General features: G+C 40.3%; 1 protein-coding gene across 8 annotated transcripts in view; it reads right to left on the reverse strand.

Moving 5' to 3' along the window:
• Positions 1-3,597: 3,597 nt before the first annotated feature.
• Positions 3,598-20,924, reverse strand: part of TUB (TUB bipartite transcription factor) — a 182,600-nt gene continuing 165,273 nt past the window's right edge. For all 8 annotated transcript variants that reach the window (XM_087745586.1, XM_087745585.1, XM_087745584.1 and 5 more), the window contains 3 exons: positions 18,200-18,298; positions 17,618-17,789; positions 3,598-16,280 (listed from right to left, as the gene is read on the reverse strand). In XM_087745586.1, coding sequence (XP_087601712.1) covers positions 16,147-16,280; positions 17,618-17,789; positions 18,200-18,298 — 405 coding nt within the window. In that variant the 3' untranslated portion in view covers positions 3,598-16,146. The remainder of the gene's footprint in view (positions 16,281-17,617; positions 17,790-18,199; positions 18,299-20,924) is intronic.

Genomic DNA, 20,924 nt, shown 5'->3' on the forward strand with positions numbered 1-20,924 from the left:
CAGGAAAGGGGCCCCCCGCCCCCCCGACCCTCCTCCTTCTCCCACATGAGGCCATCTTTCAGGCCCCCCAGCTCCCAGGACAGCCATATTTGGCCACGGGCACCCCCATCACAATGGCCTCCTGATGGCACAAGCCACCTCGCTGCCCATTGTTCTGGGCCCTATAAAAGCAGAGCAGCTGGCCCACAATTCGCTGAGCTTCGAGGGCCTCGTCTTCCAAGCATGCCTGGAAACAAGAGGCCCAAGAGCCAAGTGTACGGCTGCCCGTCTTTGCGTGGGGGCAGAGAAGACGCATGGCTGCAGCAACCACAGAGCAAGAGGAGGCGGCAGCAGAGGGGGGGCACCATCAGCCACATCTGCCATGTGGCTGACAGCGTGGAGCCCATGGAGGTGGATCCACCCGCAGATGAAGAGCCGATGGAAGTGGATCCACCTGCAGCGTGGCTCCCCTGGCACCACTACACCGTGCCAGGCCTCCCCTCCATGACGCCACGGCACCGGCGTCGCAGGAGCGCCCGGCGTCGCAGGAGCGCCCGACATCGCAGGAGCGCCTGGCGTGGCCGCCGCACCGCCATCAGCTGACAGGCCCAGCCTCTGCGCCTGGCCGCCCTGCGGGCTCACCCGTTCCAGCTGCCGGCATCAACAATTCTTGTGGTGATCGCCGCGGGTGGCGTCAGCCCTTCTTTCCCATCCCCCATCTCCTCCCCCTATTTAAAAAGACCCAAACCAGCCACCAATAAACCAAGAAAATAACAGTAAAAATGCTTTCCTCCTCTCGTTTGGTACTTTGGCAGCGGCATCTGGCCTCCTCTGTCCCCTCCTGGTCCCCCCGGCCCAGGAAAGGCAGTGATGCGTGGGGTGTGGGCCCAGCCCAGGGCCTTCGAGCTGGTGAGGGGCCGGGGCACTCGGCACACAAGGGCGGGCTGAGGGAACGGCCTCTGGCCACGAGGGTGGTGAGGCATGGGAGCAGGTTGCCCAGGGGAGGTGTCGGTGAACTTGCTGTCTTCCAACCTCCCACAGTCCTTACTGAAAGGTTATTTTTGGCAGACAACTAAAAGTCCAGAATTTCTTTTCAGGCCCCTTGGTATAGGTAACTACAGAATTCAGTGGTGTCCTGGGAGTTAATCTTGTGGGCCAAGACGTTCCCCACATACACACCAAGCACACGTTGCACTGGAGTGTAAGAAGAGAAATAATTCATCACAGCACTAGTTCAAAAAACAAAACAAAATTAAAAACCAGTGAGTTTTCCCCTACTAACACAGAGACTGGTTGTTAGGACTGCTTTTAATACCTGTGGCAGAGCTAAAGGCTTCATAAGTCTTTGCAGAACCAACAGGAGAAAATGATACTAGTGGAGGTTGACCGTGTGGCATCAAGAGTCTCAACAGTTTAGTCCTGAGGTCTAGATCGCCTTGGCAGCTCCACCCCAGGTACTGGTAAGTGCTCTCCGAAGGTAGGCAGCGATACCTTGTATAGCAGCTTACCAGCAGCCTTCAAACTCACATTCCTCCTGTTGATAGGATGCTCCCTTTTCTCTCTTTGCTTCAGCTTCCCCCCCCCTGAAACAGAAATGTCTATTTAGGTAAGAAAAGAATCATCTCACAGGTGTATCCAGTTTTCTTAATTATTAATTGTTCACTTTTAGCAGAAAGCATTCATAATTTGAAGCAGATCATGTTGGAATAAAATCAGGATTCTCAAAGAACGTAACTGCTATTAAATAAGTAAATCAAAATCGTAGGTCAGAACATCAGCAAACCTCAGACTTCGGAAAAAACCTGCAGAAACTCAGGTGGACTTCCAGTGGCAGCAGTCAGGCTTATTAAAAGCACATGCTCCTTTACTTTCAATGTTTCCCACCTAGCAAATTAAATGGCTGTACTTTTTATTAAAGCTAAAAGAAACTGCATGCGTGTTGTTTAAATTAAATATTCTGATAAAACTAGATTTAAAAACCTGCAAAAGTGCTTAATTCTTCCTGGATATTTGTTAATGGTTACAGATAATTTCAGGCATTCCATGGGATCCGAAAAACATTACAAAGTATAAGATCGGTGCTGGTCCCAAAAATACTGTAAAGAGGATTCCTTATCAAATTGTATTTGGAAAACAGATAAACACGTAAGAAGTTTATGACCTAGCTCATTGCATTAGCGATTAGTGTTCGTATGTTGGATTCTTTCCTTTTGCAGGTAACTAATAAGAAAATTATGATTAACTTTGAGGGCACAGAACAATGTAGTGCCATAATCCTCTATTTAAACAATTTTTACTTGCACATCCTAATAAAAATATTGTTTCTAATCTCATGTATCACAAACACTGGACAAGAGAACCCAGGTAAGAGTTAGAAAATTATCCATTTTTTCAATGGTTGTTTACCAACCACATGTTTCAAAGCAAACGAATGCAACATCAGATCAGACAAGACTGAGCATCCCACATACAAATACAGCTGGAAAGGCTGGTCTAGTCAAGTGATTTTTCTCAGCTTTGGGGATTCACCAGTTTTCAGAGGGACACAGATTCCTAGAGAGCAAACAGACACCTGACAACACGCTCATTTTTCTCAGTGATCTCCCCAGGATGGCTTAGATAGTGCCCAGAGACCACTCCTCCTCTCTGCTGGTAACTACTGTTGTAATCAACCACCTGTCAAAATGCAAGATTACCAAACCCATATTGCTCCTGACAGAGGAAATTGGAAGACTCCTGTCACTGAAAGTTTCTCAGATAAAAAGGTCTGTGCCAAGGTTCACTAGCCTCGTAGTCAGAAAATTTTCTGATGTCTAACCTGACTGCGGTTTGAATCAGCTCTGTCTATCAGAGATATGGGAGACAGATGCTTCTCCTCTGCTTTCCAATAGCTTTTTACATGTTTGAAGCTTGGGTTTTTTTTGTAATTGTGCAGTTGATCATTCCTGCCTAAGTAGAGTTCTTTTTGCTCTTGTCCTTACCGAACTGCATCCCAGATTTTTCTGACTATTTTCCAGACTAATTTTGGTAGAAATGAGTAGGCCAAAAATTCAGTCCTTTACAACAGTTAGACTTGGAAATAGTTGGTTTAGCTCACAGCAAACAGCACTGAGGTAGCAGGAATGGGACATGATCGTTGGGCAGCAGGGACCTAAGGCATGAAACAACTGGGCCTCTGCTCGGCCTGTGTCCATTAGGAATCTCACTGTCCCCTTCATGAAAATGGGTAAGAGGAGTATTTCTACAGCGTGTACTAATTTCAAGTCTTTGAGCTCAAGTTTGAGAAAACTTACAGGCTGAAAATGACTACAGATCTAGTAAAGTCAGCACTCATAGTATAACTTTCTATGGCTATGTGTTTTGTTTTGAATTCATATTAGTGTTAAAGGTAAAAATACAGTTTAACCAGCACTGGAAACTCCTTATGTTAAATAACCTCCATACTCTGTAGGTAATTTATCAAGGTATTTCTGACCTTGGGTAGGGAAAGACATAGTTGTTTCAAAAAAATTAAGTTTAATATTTCTGCACAGTGTTCTGTATTGACAAACACCAGAACCTCTATGACATACGCAAGGTAAATTATGTGAAAATACAAAAATCAGTCGTTGCACGTACTGGTAAATAAATACATTTACTCCAGAATACCAAAGAGCTTCTTTAAAAATTTTACTTTGTAAATTTTGCAGATTTATCTAAAACTCCATATAGGTCTGAACAAAAATGAGATGCCTGGCTACTCGAAACAGATCAAGACAGTTTTGTGTGCAAACAAGCATGACGTATTACAGGCATTATGAAAAAAACATGACTGGTTAAATATTAGTTCTCAAGATTAAGACATGTTTTGTGAATTTTCGTATTTTCCACTCTTTAAACCCCATATAATGAAAAGGAAATTTAGACGATAACATACTCAAATTCCACTGTGTATCATTGGTTTAGTTAAGAAAGGAAAAGAAATGAATTAGATGATGTTTACTGTAGGAATAAAAAAAAATTTAAAAAACCACTAACTAAACTGCTTTTTCATTGCATGGGGACAGAAACATTCATGTATCACCTACATTTTCTACTTCTCGACGTTTAACTAAACAAGCCAGAAACAACGGTGTATTTTTCTTTGCAGGCAGACATAGTCCCAACACATTCTAAAATGGGTATTTCTACAGCTGCTCCCAAACACTGGATCTTTCAGACTGTCATTAGTTGGATGAAGACAGTGTTGGGAAATACAAAAACAGTTCAGTGTCTACTTAGAACTCTCAGAAATTAACCACCTCAAAAGTATTTACTTTCTGAGATACTTCTAAAGGTGTATCAAATTACAAAGCATCCTCCACAGATATTTTTTCCCTTGTTCCCCTGCTCTTGAGTATAAGAAATTGTTCAAAAAGGAGAAACAAAAGCCCCAGTCTTGTAATGATGGGGTACAGATTGACTCACTGCATGGATCAATCCCACTGAAAAGTCAGCTGAAAGGAAAAAGGAAAAGCAGATGGCTATCTGTAATAGATACAGACACTTACATGGAGACCATTTAAGAGAATTTTTTTTTAAATACAAAAAGATTTCACTTGTTCAAAATTATTTTAAAAGGGGTTTCAAATAACAAAGTCTTTTAGAGATATTTTGCAATAATTAACACCAAGATGAATTAATATCATGGTTTATGCTGTCAGTGTGAACAGTGGGAAAGAAGAATGAGTAAGCCCCAGATATCATCAAAGGAAATTTTTTAAGACTATATACATATGTATATGCGCCTGTGCACAGCACATATGTTTGCACATCTAACATTGGAAAATGTTGGGAAAGTTATAATTAAACCCACTCCTAATACTGAGAATCCTGCCGTACTGGGCATGTATGTGCACCCCCTTTATACTTTGTATATAACCGCCAGATGACCATATTTTCCTGTCACCAAGTACAAGATTTTTTATTTAAAATAAACTGTTAGTTTCAATCACAAGAAAATAATTTTACACTTTTAAGATACTAACAAAATTAACAAAGCTCCAATATTTGTCTTTTTTCATACACGTTTTACAGTAACCCACTGTAAGAGGTTTGTTTCTTATAGACCTTGTTTCTTAGGGGAACTCTCCGTGTGATTTGCTAATTCTTGTGCAGGGTCAGTTAGCCAGTATTATCCCTTAAAACATGGGCAACTATTAGCAATGTTTTGTTTTTCTGCATGCCCTGTTTAGTTGCAGTAATGACATCATAGAATTTGATGGCACATTTAATAGAAAAGGCCAATTTCTTCACCGATAGACATTTTAGGTCCCCCTTTGAGTGTGAACAAGGCTTCACGGGATGTACGTAAGAGCAAAATCTGGCCTCCGTTCCAAATCCACTTTCCAAAGTATTCATGCCAATACTGCCCAATTTTTGAGATCCAGATAAGCCCACTTTTAAACAAAGACAGACAAGAAGACGTGGGACTCTTGTAGAGACGCAAGTGTGGCATTATGGAGACACAACAGCAGTTAGAAAGGAACTTTCAGTTACACCAGCAGGCTTTGGATTAGGCCCTAAATGGAAGTAAATGGGTGAAAATGTCATCGTGAAGAAATCTGCACATAAATCAAGCTGTTTAGGAGAGAAACAAATGGTATGGGCCGAGTTCTTACCAACATAATGCAACACAACCAGTGACCATCATAGTCTACCAATGAAAACTGAAATCCATTACTCGCCCTAAGCAATGCCGAGCAGCTTGCCAATTATCCAGCAGCAAATCACCCCGCTGTCATTCCCCAACACATACTACTGCCTTGCCTGCACGCTGGAGTTCCTCCACATCTGTAAATGGAGCCCGTCTGCACTTTTGCTTGCTTCTCTGTAACTGCACTCCTTGGACTGTATATTCCTTTTTCTGGGCTTAGGGCTCAGTATAGTACAAGCATAATAAAAAAGTGTTATCTTCTTCTGTGCAATGCAAACACAGGAAAAGTTCAAACAACTCAAAGAGCCAGAGGTCCCAATTTTTGCCTTCAGGAGGAGCTCTTTCTTCAGTATTAGGAGAGCCGTATCTTAATGGCTTCGGTTCTGCAGTTTCTTTGCTAAGCTTCCCTGCACGTCTTTGCAGCCGTGTCCTCTGACTGGTGACGAGCACACAGGGTGGGAAACAGCGCACGGGAAAAACCACGCACTGTTATATAGCAGGATGACGGTAAGCACGTCATAGTTGCATTGCTTAGGGATAAACCCGTCTGTAATACACCTGTTGTGTGTGTTTTTCTTATATGGTGGCTGCCTGCATGAATGCTAAGAGGGGCTCTCATCCTCCAGATCCAGGCAGATATAAATGAAGAAGGCAAAGAGAAAGGAAGATTATTTTCAGAAGAAACAAGCATCTCTGATGGGTACTGTAAAAATAAACCTAGTTATACTGGCATAATTTACACGATGCTCCTAGCATCAAGCTCTGCTATACTAGCAAAGCAGTTGCTTTTAGCATACAGTCCCCAGATTCCTGGCATCCACAAAATCCAAAGAAAGCACACTGTTGTCAGGAAGCTTAAACTCATGATACAGGTGGCAATAAATCAGAGAGGGCTGAAAACTAGTGCAGTAGAAAAAGAGGACTTCAGAAATATGGCCTATGTGTGTAGGTGCTGAGCTTTGCAACTACAATTCAAGGAGCCAACTGTTAGAAATGCTGTACTCAAAGTCGTAATTGCCACCCTGAGAATACAGAAGGGTGAATCCCTTTACATATGTTCTCCAGTATCTTGGTCAGAAACCTATTCTGCACTTTAAAATTCACCAACAACCTTGAACTGCGCAGTGTGATGAATACCCCCGCTGAGGATTACGCAACCGGAATTGAAGGCCACCCTACTTCGAAATGAGAACATATACACAGGGATTTAACACACTTTAATTCACAGACATTAACTTCATAGGTTTCACTTGACTTAGCTTTCTGGAGCGTCCCCATATGGAAAACCATGTACATGTTTGAAGCAAGAGAAGGTTATAGATGGAAAAAAAATAATCAGGGAGCTTAAAACAAAACAAGGGAATTGTAGTAACAGAGATTACTAAGAAGCTGAAAAGCATCTACCACCTGCAAGAAAGTATTTGAAGTGATACCAGATAAGATTTCATCCTCATGGACTTGTGCTATGTAGTCCAAAAGACAGAATAACCAGTGCTTTTGAAAACAGCTTTTTTTATAAACAAAAACAAAACAAAACAAAAAACCCCAAAACACAACAAAAGAATTGTCATAGTGTCATTGAATTCAGTAACTCTTGAGAATGCATCATAGTTAAAGAGCCGTATTCCACAATCAGCTTTTTAAGATGACATTGTTACAAATCTTAGAAGAGTAAGCATCACTGCTGTAGCCCTACTTTAAACCAGAAGTTAGAATTAACAGTACACAGCATTTCTGCATTTTCAGCCTACATTATAAAACACTGACTCTCCAAAGAAATACAGTTAGGAATGAAATACAGCCCCATTGGTTTTTTTACTTAGGAAAACTCAGTGGGCCTGATTTAAGTTATTCGCTAAGCAACTTTTCAGTTCCTGACACTTGCAGAGCACCCTCGTGTTTGTTCTGGGCCATCCTCATAAATTTATATGCATGAAATTTGATTTTAGTGTAATTTCAATTGCCTGATGAGAACTCTCTGGAGTAACATGGTTTGGTTTTCCAGTGTTTCAAACTGAAGTGAAACAGTTTAGTCTTCACAATGAAGTTCAAAACAGAGACCCTCTGTCTACTAGTTGGTCACCCATGGCAATAGCTAGAACACAGGTTTAGGGACTAAGAGCTTGGTTCTACTGCCAGCTCTAAAAATAACTCTTTGTTTGTTTGTTTGTCTGTCTGTTTGCTTTTATAAACTGCAAATCACAGCTTTGCTACCATTAAAGGATAATACTACTTACCTGTTGCTCCTGGACTGCTGTAAGGCTTTACTAGCTGATGTGTAGCATCTTTGTGTTGTTTTTGTTTGTGGATATTTGTTAAGGCTGATGTTTACTAACCTAATCACAGATTGACCCCAAGATGGAAGATACTGCAATATGCATAAAAGTATCAAGAGAAAGCCCTCCAAAAAGGAAAGTGGTGCCCTTTTGGTTAGAGAGGGCTGTTATCTTCGGACCAGGTCCTAATGCTGTGTCCCAGGTGGAGTATGCAACAGGGTATCATAGGATGTTTCATGGCACAGACTACTCTGCCAGTAATAAAATTCCTGGTTGGAAAAAAAGCCCTGTCAATGCCGGCACATAGCACTAAATGTTAATGATTTTGCCTAGAAAGCTTGCTTTTTTCTTAGATGAAAAGTTTCTATTTTTAGTATCAAATACCAAATCTCCACATGTAAGGCAGCAGAAAATGAGGCAGAGACTTCAGCAGAAAACACTGCTCTATTTGTGTTTAGCACTGGAAGTACTGACCTTCAGAAACATAGTGGTGCACGAAGAAGCAGTATCATAAGGCAAAACCCAAGGAAAGCATATTATAACAGCTACATCATGTTTTTCCAGCAGGACTATCAAGTACTGCTCATATGTCAACTGAGAAAATTTCTGGAAAAAGCAGCTGCCTGTCAACCAAATAAACTTGGTACACCTATAGCTACCTCAAAGACTGTTTTCTCTGAGCTCAAACTACATCTTTGAAAACGTTTTTAAAATAGCTAAAAATTACCAATGTCTAAAGACACATCAGGATCAATATAGTTCTGCTTCTAGCCAGTGAGGACAGGAGATTCTCCCTAGGGAAGAGAACTGGATGGTAATAATTGGGTTATCTTCTGATGTCCCCAGTCTGGAATGAAAATCTCCTGTTACGAGGTGCCAGAGCTCACAAACTTGTTTGAACACTGAACTTCATAGTATGAGCATTGCCCAAAGCTCACCGTCACAAAACATACTCTGGTTTTCTGTACTTGTGAGATTTTCTGCACTGGCAAAATAAGCGATCTCATGACATAATTTTCCAAGACATCAAGACTAAATATCTGATAAAATTACACTTGCCTAGACAGTAAGCATAGCCTTTAAAAAAAAAAAAAATCTAAAAAATTCAAAGGGAGTGAAACTATTCCTGCTGTTATTTGGTAAGTCAACATAGGAAAGGTACATGATTTCTTATGTGATGTTCAAGAGTGCCTAAGAGAATTAGAAAGTGCACTCTTGTTAGGACTTTGGGAATCCCATCACTTACTGTGTCCTGGTCACACTGCCAGATTCCTGCAGCCAAAGTCTGGCAGTCTGCATAGGCCAAACTGTATTCTTCTTGCACAGATAGAGCTGCAGGATCAGGAGCTTACTGCTTGAACGAGAGCTCAAACTTCAAGACAAGCTTAAGGGAAGAAAATTTTGAACGTACAATTTCCTTGTAATTTCACCCAATCTGTAAGCATTAAAATCAGCTAGATTTTAATGTTAAAATCTATTAAAAAGTTGAGAAATTACATTCTGTTACTTTGAAAGAGTTCACTTCATAAATTACTGATACTGCTAATGGCATTGTGCCCACTGGGATAACCTCGGTAAGAAGCCACAGATACGGGGTCAAATGTGAAAAACAGATTGCATTGTAAACATCCCATGTGAGTATAAAGGTAGTCATAAATCATGAGACTCATTGTTTTTAAATCAGATGTGCGTGACAGAGTGAAAGTCTGCAGTAACAACAGTTTTGAACAGCTGAGTCACATCCAAGAAAAAACCCCAAAAGTACAAAAAGGCAATTTGCAGCACAATTGCCAAGTATCTCAGTTTGCTACATAAAAGCATAAATAGGCAGTTGCATTAACTGAACCACTGCAACGTGTTCAGGAATAACAGTTTTAAAACAACTGATGGTGCAAACTAAAACACAACCAACAACACATCACTGTGAGAAGGAAAAGTGTATCAGATGGTTTGTCCTGCACATTTAGTGACCAAAAAATAACACAAAGTAAAAAATTCAAGCCTCACTGAAATCACTGACAAGATTTCCATAGAATTCAACAGTGTGAAGATTTTATCCTAAGAGATTGGTTAGCTATTTAGTTTCTACATAGGTGGCAGAAAACTGCTCGTATTTTACTGCAGTTCCTTCAGTGAGAATTAAATAGGGTACTTAGCATGCCAGCAACATCTGCCATCCACCAGCCTCAAAACGCTCCTGAGAAGCCTCTCAGTAGAACGCAGACCTAGGCAGGTCCAAAAACTATTATTTCCACTCAACTTGTTGGAACTGAGGCACAAAGAGGTTACAAGATTTGCACAAAGCCACGCAGTCAGTTGGGATTAAAACCCAGGTGACCTGATCCCCAGGCCTGTGTTCTAACAGCTGTTGGACAGCCTAAAAGGTTAGGTGATCTGATTTTAACACAGATTTGTGACTCTTCAGGACTTTATTTGCATGCAAGCAGTACCTAAGCACAGAACAGATGCATGACTATTCACCGGTACTTGCTAGGTTCTGACTCTCAAGTAGTGCTCCATTCCAGGTCACATGCTAGCAAGCTTTTGTCAGAGTAACTTTCAAACTGCCATTGTAGAGTTAAACAAAACCATTATAAGCTTTCAGTGTTATTAAGTAATCCAATTATAAAGTGAATAGGAAGGGTTTTTTCTCAAAAACGTAAGCATAATTTTTCTGAACTGTGTCTTCTTCCTAAAGCAATTTAGCAAACCAGTGTATGGGTTCCATTAAACAGTTTCAAGAGAGCCAGTTAATTCAAGCCTTCTCAGTGAAGGTATAGATAAACATACCCTTACTGAAAAAGAGGAGTCTAAAGTTTCTAGGCATTTAAATAAAATACAACATAGAAAATAAGTTTTAATGCATTTGCATCCAATATACAGGCATTTGTGAGTATCAGCTACTGAGCTATAGTCCATAGCAAAATAACAAAACATTGAGATAGCTGCGCAAACCCTTTTCTTAGTTCCTTGGTGAGCAACAGAAAGAACTGACAAATATCTACATAATTAATTTCAAACACTTACAGAGCAGAACCCTGGAAGGTACATTTCATACATAAAGAACAACAGAAACCCGTTTTCATTAAGTAGCACATACAAGAGAAGCCTGCATCTACAGTTAGAGTAATTCTAGTGCAAGATTTAGATGTATAAAACTACTTTATTCTAGTAATCAAAATAAGGCCTTTTGAGAAATCCAAGAGTCATCAGCCCATAATTCTGACAAAGGTGACTGCTGTTTTATCACATGTGCTGTCCTTATTTGCCAAGCAAAGATATTTTATGGGTGAGCACATGCTTCTCTAAAATCAGGAAAAATCTTGCAAATGATGCTTTAGGAGAGCAACGAGATAGTATAGGGGAACTAGTTAGAATGCCACAGGATCAACCCCAAAATCTTCCCTCTAACACCTGCCACACATCAGGAGAAACTCTGTCTGCCAAAACCACCAGGCAACCCCCTGTCCTATCCTACTAAAATAATCAAAGACAAAATATTCTGATCCTGGTCTAGAGTCATCATCTCTTCAGGGCAAGAACTCGTTTGCTGTGTGACACGCAGTCCTTGTTGTATCCTTATGTGAAATCACTAATAAATTTATACATATATATATATATATATATATATATAAAATTTGTAAAAAGCTAACATAGCAGAACTGGGAGTGATTTTCTATACTAAGGACTGGATTGATTTCCTTCTTTTTTAATGGGCAGCACTCAGGCAGGGGTAAGATTTTTATAGGTAGGAAAGTAGGTCTAATGCTTAGTACTTCTAGAGACATCACTGATGTCTCTGCTTGTTGGAAGTCCCTCCTTTTGTTCATCAAAAGGCAGCAAAAAACCAGACAGTTCAAATTGATGGCATTGGTTCACCATGACCGATCAAACTCAGTGGTGTCATTTGACTCCACAATAATGTTTTTCGATTGTGCAGCTACCAGATTTTATTACAGAGCCCTTTTCACTAAAGCTCCTTCAGTTCTAATACCTCACGAGGACAGCCAGCTGGGAACTCCAGCACTATTGTAAAGCCACTTGAATAGTGAGAGATTTGCCCAGTAATTATTACAAAATCATTCGCATGGACTTCTTAGCATCAGAATTTGTAACAATGGCCTACGACATTACTGTTTTATGTGCCATATATTATCCTACAAAAGGAGCGGAGTGATGTCTAGCTTCTAAAAAATAAACTCTATTTTAGGGCACCAACACACTTCAGCTCACTAAATCACTTTCAACCTTTTGAAAAAGGAAAAATAAGGCAGCACTACAAAGGGAGTCTGTCTAACAGACTGCCTCCAGGCTTGTGGACAGTTCTGCTCATTGATTTGCAACCAATGGTTTGGAAACTCTGGTTACCGCATGTTTACTGAGAAAAATTCTGATTATATTTTAGGCAAGCTTTTTTATCTGCTACCTTTTAATGTGTTCATTTACTCTACTGAAAAGCCAAAGGGCCAAATTCACCCCTCTGATAAGGCTTCTATTGTAGGAGCATCACTGGATGTGCACCAAAGGCATTATTCATCTGTGGAGAGATCACTGAGTAATATTGTCAAAATAAACACTTTTGAGTTGCACATCCTTGAAGCAAAGATAAAGGGATTGTGAAGAGAATGAGAAGGAACAGAACATCAGAGATGAAGAAAATTAGATAAAGGGCCAGGAAGAAACTGTTTGATGTAAACAGAGTGACAAGTTAGATTAAGAACTCTCATTAAAGCATGCAGTATTTGCCTATAAGCAATTCAGGCAAGGAATTTGTTTACAACTCTCTGCCAAAATCAACAGCAGATGCAAAAAATCATCAATATTGGGATTTTAAATAATATTAAATCTACTGTATCCAAACACTCACTAGGACTACGTGAAGGAAATGCACAGCTCGGTGCCATTATATGCTTTGTCACACTAAGTAAACAACGTTATGCCCTGCTGCACATTGACGTGCAGGCCCTGCAGCAGCTACTATGAGTGTGCCACTAACTACTCCTCAGCTACTTTAGTATGCATGTATGTCTGAAAATATATACTGGTGCCAAGATTTATTGATGGTGTGGAGGAAAATCGAACTTTGTGAGGACTGTGTAATCTCAGATATGACTGTATGCTAAGACAGAACCTGCACCAAGTTAGGAAAACAAAATTTGGAGATGTGCTGGAAAACTTGTGGTATCACCTTGCATTGATAGGCAGTAGTGCCCTTCACCAGAAAGTGTCCATCAGAAATCATATGGATGCTAAATTAAAAGAAACTGCTTTTGGAGCAGATGGCAATGGTCAAATGAATCAAAAGAACCCAGTACCTTGCTCAACAACAGTGAGACATTCGGGTTTTGGCAAAGGCCACTAGGCGCAAATCCTACTGTAACTGAGCCAGATTTAATGAGAGCTCCTCATTCCTCTTAGTCCCAGGTTAACATCCCCCTCTAGTGACCTCAATTTATGGTGGGGAATTTTTTCCTCAGCAGATCGTTGGCTGATGTCCCTGTACGATTCTGTTAAAATGATGGGAATTTGAGTCACCACTTTCCTCCTGGCATGTTTACAGGTTAAAAAAATACCTGGCCTGGGAAGAACATGCAGTGAGAGTGAAGTTACACAATGTGCTGGCAGCAAAACTGTCCCAAGAAGCTGAACTCCCTGCCTTTCCCCAGCCCCTCATTCTCACCCTTGTGCTCACTGCACATGAGCTTCCTTTTCGTGCCAATTCCCTGTGGGGCCATGATGCAGGTCAGACCATTGTTATGATCCACGTTAAAAATAACTCTTCCTAAACCAACTCCACTAGTAAAGCCAACAGATCATATATTTGCCCCGTAAGACACTTCCTTTGACACGCTGCTGTGCACAGAGAGAGGCAGAAAACTATGTCAGGTGCCACTTTCTCAGGCTTTAAAGAAAACATATGACTGGTGAGCCACAGAATTAAAGCCATGCAAATTCAACCGTTCCCATGCTGCAGAGTTCTTGAAATCCACATCACACCTAAATACCAGCAGTGGGAATTCCTGTCTGGTTTTGCAGTAGTCTAAACAAAAAATTCTGGTTACCATTGGAGCTAGTTTTTAAAGACTGACATGAGGTAACCAAAGGCCTAAGGGCCCTCTCTGTTAAAATTGCAAGTGAGCTTACAGATGGGGATGTGAAATGGTGGGAAACCACCAATTACAGGGGAAAGCAAAGCATCCATGTGCAAAGCCTAAGTATCACACTGCAGCTCATGACTCATCATTTTGATCATTCATCGAGGGAACTGACTGCTCATTTCTCTCAAACAAAAGGTGTCTTTCCATTTTATACCATTGCATGGAAAAGCTTCTTGCAAAAAAGATGTGAAACAAATGACAGAGCCTCCTGCTATTTAAAGATGACATTTGACAGGCTGAGTCCATCAACAAAACTGTTCAAAGCCAGCAGACTTTTTTCCATAGATTCTAAAATGTTTAGAAAAAATGCTGGCAATTAATTATTTTCATTTCTTATCTGAAATTTCCTTGTCTGTATACTGGGAAGGAGACCTGAAGGCAAATGTGAGGAAGAGAGCATATTTCTTTTATTAGTTGAAATTACAGAGTCCAAATGGCACAACCTCTCCTTATGGCCTGTCCCCTATAGTAAAAAAACCTGACAGCTATGAGATAAGCAGATTTGATCTCAATTTCTCATTACATAATCTTTGGTTGTCCAATGCAAGAGTCTATAAAGAGTAAAAAGAAGCATCTGAATACACACAGTATAAAATGTAACCACTTCTTCACTTCGCTCACATTTCAATACCCTTCTAGTGAACTACATATAAATCCTATTACTTTGTGTGCTGTTTAGGATAACATTGTACAGAACAATGGCAGAAAGACTTCTTGTTTTTAAAGGTGTTTTACAGTGTGCTTTCAGTTGCAGCTCTTGGCTTTTGAGATGTTCAGAAGAGAAGAGAATGGCTTGTTCTTTGCTTGTGTTTTGCAATGGTGTTTGCTTATATATTCCAGATAAATCAGAAAAAAAGAAACAAAAAATCCACACTATTTTAAGCTACTCTGTGTCCTGCCAGTGTCTCATTTGTATGCAGAATACACTAGATTTGCCTAGAAGGATTTAGCTCAGTAGCTGGCACGTTTACATTAGAGAACAACATACACAGTTTCAATCAATTTCAAGCGTTCTTACAATGGGAAATAAATATGAAAAGTGGTTGTTGCTGAAAGTTCAAAAAATGCAATCAACAAATTGTAAAATCGCAAAAGGCCAGACAAATTTAATAAAATATTTCCATTTACCTTCCTCAGCTTTACACAGCCTGTTCAAAATAATAAGATTCTCTGTAGAGAGCCTTTATCCAACTGTTTATATCACTTCATACAAAATGTGTGTTTGAATTACCACAGCAATACAAGGATATAAATTCCCAACACACAACATGCCAAATTCAACATAAGTTATGCTTTCTTGGCATCTAGGCATTTTCCTTTTCTGTACTCCAAATACATTTCCATTTGAACAAATTAAAAAGCATGTAGATGTTAAAACATAATGACAGCTTAGAATTCAAGTGACTTGTGCAACATTATTTTGTGCTTTCTACTTCTCCATTTCCTCCTACTGCAATTAAAATTCATCATGCCCTTCTACATATACAACAGCAATGCATCAAGTTCAGTCCAGTATAGGTTTTCAACCCTCAGACTTGGCTTTATACTACACGAGATCCTTGCAAATTCAAAAAAGTGCATCTTTTTTGTGATCTGTCTTTTATGTTGGATGATGTGAAGCTCTGATTAGTCGATGTAGGAATGCAACCTTGAGGTATGCAGCCTCAGAATAATTCTTAAATGTAAAAAGAAATTTTTCGAGCGTGCACGCCCTTTCTGGATTTAAAAAAGACACCGTTATAATGGTGCTACTAGAGCCACGGTACAGTACATCATGGCACATCTCCATAACATAATTAAGGACATGAGATAGAACTTTAGATTTACACAAACTTGATGCCACTTCCAGAAAAATATGACAGAAAAAAAAAGGAAAATATTATTTCCTGAATGTCCTGAATTTTTAGAAGATTCCTTTTACTTTCTCCTCAGCAATAGAGTGGTCCTCCACAACTGCATTTTCCCTGACCTGTTTAGTATGGACCATAAGTGACACCAGCAGAAATTGGGAATCATATGGCCAACTGCTTCCTTTGAGAGGATGCTCACCCATGCCCCTTTACTCACAAGCCAGCTTGCTGTCAAAACTTGAAAGGGCAATAGCAAAGGCTTGTAGCGCACACATTGGGTAGTTGTAGTCCATGGTGAACACATCCTCAGCCACGCGGCCAAACTGCATCACTATGTAGTCAGCTGCAAGAGAGGTCATAAAAAGTGACAAAGCATTATTTTTGTTTGCAGCCCTTACTAAATAAGTATGCGTTCAACATCATCCTCTGGCCCAGCTCAACAAAATACAAACAAAACATTCTCACACATCAAACTTTGCAACACTTATTCATGCAAGTGGGTGTGCTGATATCAGAGGGAGAAGCAAGGATAGCTTGAGTGAGGAACAGTTGGGTGATAAAGGATTGCAAGACTTGTTACTGTCTTAAAAAAAATTACACAGAGAAAAATTGTTTTTTTCAAACAGAGAGAGAAAATTGCTTCTGTATAAAATGCTCAAGCCTTTTATATAGACCTAGTGCTGAGTTTCACATGTACCAAGAACGAATTAATTCTATTCCTACTTAACTTCAGGCAGGTGGACAAGCAAGGATAATGGGGGAAGAGAAGGCATGATTGTGATCTAGACCTAATCATGTCTCTCATATCATATTCAGAAATTCTTCCTTAAGTTTTTTCCCCTTTTGTACTAGAAGCAGGTGTAATTGTTTCACCTTATAAAATGCAGCAAATGCATACACCAATGTTTCAAGCTCAGTGCTGCTCTCAGAGACTGGCACAGCCACTTTCACCAGTTTCCAATATTCCCCTGCAGTCTAAGCATGGCACTGGCGTAGCCCAGTGTGCTCCAGCACCTAGTGACTATGCCTGCCTAAAGTGAGTGTAAAGAGGGGCAGCACCGCTCCACTCGAGCGCTTGTCTTTATCCCTGCTCCAACAACTGTACGTAAGCCCGAGAAAAAAGGGGGCTGTAGGTTGCTGGCAGAAAGCAGCACATCAGTAAGGGCCTAGTGATGGTGTGAAAGGCAGTCCTGACATTTTCAGGGTGTTCTGTAAGGCTAATGCTACAAAGAGTAGTAATGGCAAAGCGAATGTGCAGTGGGACCAGTCTGACTGCCACCATCTCCAGCTGGGCAGTGTATGGGGACCAGAGTGAACAAAAAAACCAAGGAAGGATTGTGTGATACAAGTGTTTGCGTGGAGTCATACTGCCCCATGGCCCTGCTGACTGGAAGTACTGCAGCTCCGAGAGCAGGAACTACCTAAACCATTGCTCAGTTCATAAGCCAGACAGCCAAGGGAGAAAACTAAGATAGCACATAGCACAATCACCTGTCTCAAGCATGAGCGTTTAAATACCCCAATTTGCATCAATGTCATGGCCACAAGGCAGAGCAGTATTAAGTTGGACCCACATAACTAAATTAAACTCACTCAGGTAACAACAGTAAGGGCAGAATCACTGTCAGGCTGTGTGTGCTGTACTGTTTCTACACATTACAGACAGAGAGCTATACTTACGATCATTATCATGAATAATTTGGAAGTTTTTCACTGAGGCCTGCGTGACTCGACCATGGAAATTTAAAACATAGGACTGGGTGTCATCATTCCAGACTGGCGTTTTGTTATGCAGCTCGATGACACTCTCTGTATTTTTGTTCTGCCATCTTGCAAGAAGCGTCTCATGTTCCTGCACGCACCACAGATACACGCTTCAGTTTAACACTCTCGCAAGACAAAAAATAAATTCACACAAAAAACCTGTTCATAAATCCTAGCCCAAAGACTAAGCTGTCACCCTCGACCCTCAAAACAGTATCATTAAATGAAACAGAAAACTCTGAGTATCTTAATGCAAATGTGCATTCGAGTCCTTTCCACAGCTTGGAAAAGGTTAGTTGTACCTTTTGTTATAAAATACAGTATCATTTGTAGTGCTTTTGTGAGTCACAGAACAAGTCACACATCCCATTGTTCTGCAATTGTTCAAACACTGGTTTTTTTTTTTTTTAACCTCTAAACCTTCAGAAATGCAAAAAACCAACTCTAACTGAAAAAGAATTCAAGTAATTTTTATTGTTGACTGATGGTATGACTTACATTTCGTGGTCTGATGGAAACTCTTTCGTGGTCCATATTCATTCCTGGTATGATCACACTCATTTTACGAGGTCCTTTAAACCCCAAGACATTTGTTTCCTAAAAATGTTTAGAAAAAGAGTTCATCCTGTTCTGTATTCTTAAAGTTAATTTCTTCAACAGAGAGACACAGTAGCAGCCCGGGGAACTTATTTGTTAGTCAACTCAAAAAACATCTTGAAACTCCGACCTTCACTGGCACTGCCAAACATTCTAGCGTTGTCTTAGAAGCTCCGACAACAGGAAAAATGGAAATAGACAGGTTTCCAAAAACACTCCTAGCACTGGCTGCCAGCAACCTTAATACGATTTAAAAAAAAAAAGAATCCCTTTGTTAAAAAACTAACCAGATTGCTTGGCTACAGCTAGTTCCCAAAATAAAGTAGTTGTAATTTAAAAATCATATAATGCAGTCACACATTTTGATGAGAGACAAAATTAAATATATGGGACCAACTCCATTTATTCCAGAGCCAGCACAAAAGCAAACAAGAAGAAGCTGCCAGTAAGAGCATCTGTTAGCAGTGCTGTGGTTTTCAAAGTCCTCAGATATGTTATGCTTAGAGATGAGCATGCTAAAAAACAAACACATTAGCATGAATGCAAATTTTCGAGCTATGAAGGCATGGAAGGTAAAGAAATAACATGGGCAGCAAAAACAAATCCGTTGAAAATACAAGTTCTTCCATTAAACATGAATTGATGCCTTTCTGACCATCTTTTCACAAAAGCATTCCAGTATTGCACTATCCTCTGAAAATACAACCACTAAAATCTAAATAGGCCTGAAGTCTTATTTTTATCTGAAGCTTTCTTTTTCCCACAGAAGAAACTGGGACCAAATATTTCAGTAAGTCATCATCTATTTTGAAAAAGAAAAAGTAAAGGGCAATATTTTCCAACACACTCAGTAAAACCTGATTGCCTATTTTCACTCCAGTAAATGAAACAGTGACACCTCCAAAAGGTGTCATCCCCTCATGTTTTGTGCTATTTTTTTTTTTTTTTGGTCACATGCATTTTTTCCCCTCTACCTTTCCCAAGTGAAGGGCTGTGGCCACACACTAAGGAATCTCAGGAAGGAGATTCCCATTGGCACTATTCCCAGCATCGTCCACAAGATGCCAAGAACTGGACACCCCCATGCTCCAGCTGGTGCAGCTCTACCACTGGGATATTCAGAAGTGACATATTCAGATGTATCTGCTTTTATATATTTAAGTGTCCTGATTTTTAAGGAATGCTGAACTTTTAAAAACATCTCTACTTTTACAAGCAAAAATCCACACATCTCAACTCACTGGAAACATCTGAAAATGCCTGCGTAAAATTTACTCCTGCAGAAGTTTTGCCATCCATCAGACCTTTGAAATAACTTTGGTTGTTTCAGCAAACCATCTGGAGATTTTACACAACTCATTAAAGATTTTCATGCATGCAAGAAAAATTCCACTGAGTTATTTTACTGAATACTCTTGAAGCAATCCAAGTGTATTCATGTATCTCCTAACTATATACATTAATGGGAAGATTCTACCTCTTTTCTGAATCACTTATGTCATGGCCTTTGACAGATTAAACCAATGTTATCAGTGTAGTTGGAAGTGTATACTTGGTTTTCCATCATGGCGAGACTCAAACTAAAATGACTGCCAGCAGATTTTATAAGCAGGAGAGACTCAGCACAGCAGACGACAATTTCTAAGAAAAGATTCATGCTTATGCTTATTTTCCACTAACTACTGACAATTTTGGTCTTCTCTGCAATGTCTTACAAGCTCTTCTCATCAAACTGCAGTTCTGCTACATACAATTAATTTAGATGCTGACTGGTTGAAGACATTGTTCAAGGTAAAATTAAATAATAGCACTGAATCACTTCCCTCCAACAAGCAGCATTATCACTCTGAAAAAACAGGACTATATTCTCTGGATTTATTCAGAAACACTAAAATCAATACTTCTGCCAAATGATAAGGGAATGGTTAATGGTTTCTAGTTGCACATTACATCAGCCCCCAATTATATCAAATGTTTTATTGGCAAATGCTACCCTTTTGCTAAAATCAAGGTACAGAATTGAAATTCTACAAACATGGAATATATGAGGAAAACAGTAGGGACAAAAGAGGAGCTTGCTTTAAAAGCAGACCTTTCCAATCTACCTGCATCCAAATAAAATTAATTGCCCTCATCTCCTGCCTCATTACAAAATCACAGAATGGTTGGGGTTGGAAGGGACCTCTGGAGATCATCTAGTCCAACCCCCTGCTAAAGCAGGTTCACCTAGAGCAGGTTGCACAGGATCGCGTCCAGGCGGGCTCTGAATATCTCCCGAGAAGGAGACTCCACAACCTCTCTGGGCAGCCTGTTCCAGTGCTCTGTCACCCTCAAAGTAAAGCAGTTTTTCCTCACGTTCAGGTGGTACCTCCTGTGTTTCAGTTTGTGCCCGTTGCCCCTTATCCTGTCACTGGGCACCACTGAAAAGAGTCCAGCCCCATCCTCCTGACACCCACCCTTAAGATATTTGTAAGCGTTGACAAGATTCCCCTCTCAGTCTCCTCTTCTCCAGGCTAAAGAGACGCAGCTCTCTCAGCCTTTCCTCATAAGAGAGATGCTCCAGTCCCCTAATCATCTTTGTAGCCCTCCGCTGGACTCTCTCCAGTAGTTCCTTGTCTTTCCTGAA

This window comes from Nipponia nippon, unplaced genomic scaffold (assembly GCF_047370975.1).
Source record: "Nipponia nippon isolate SJK-2023a ecotype South Korea unplaced genomic scaffold, ASM4737097v1 scaffold_10, whole genome shotgun sequence".
Lineage (NCBI taxonomy): Eukaryota > Metazoa > Chordata > Aves > Pelecaniformes > Threskiornithidae > Nipponia > Nipponia nippon.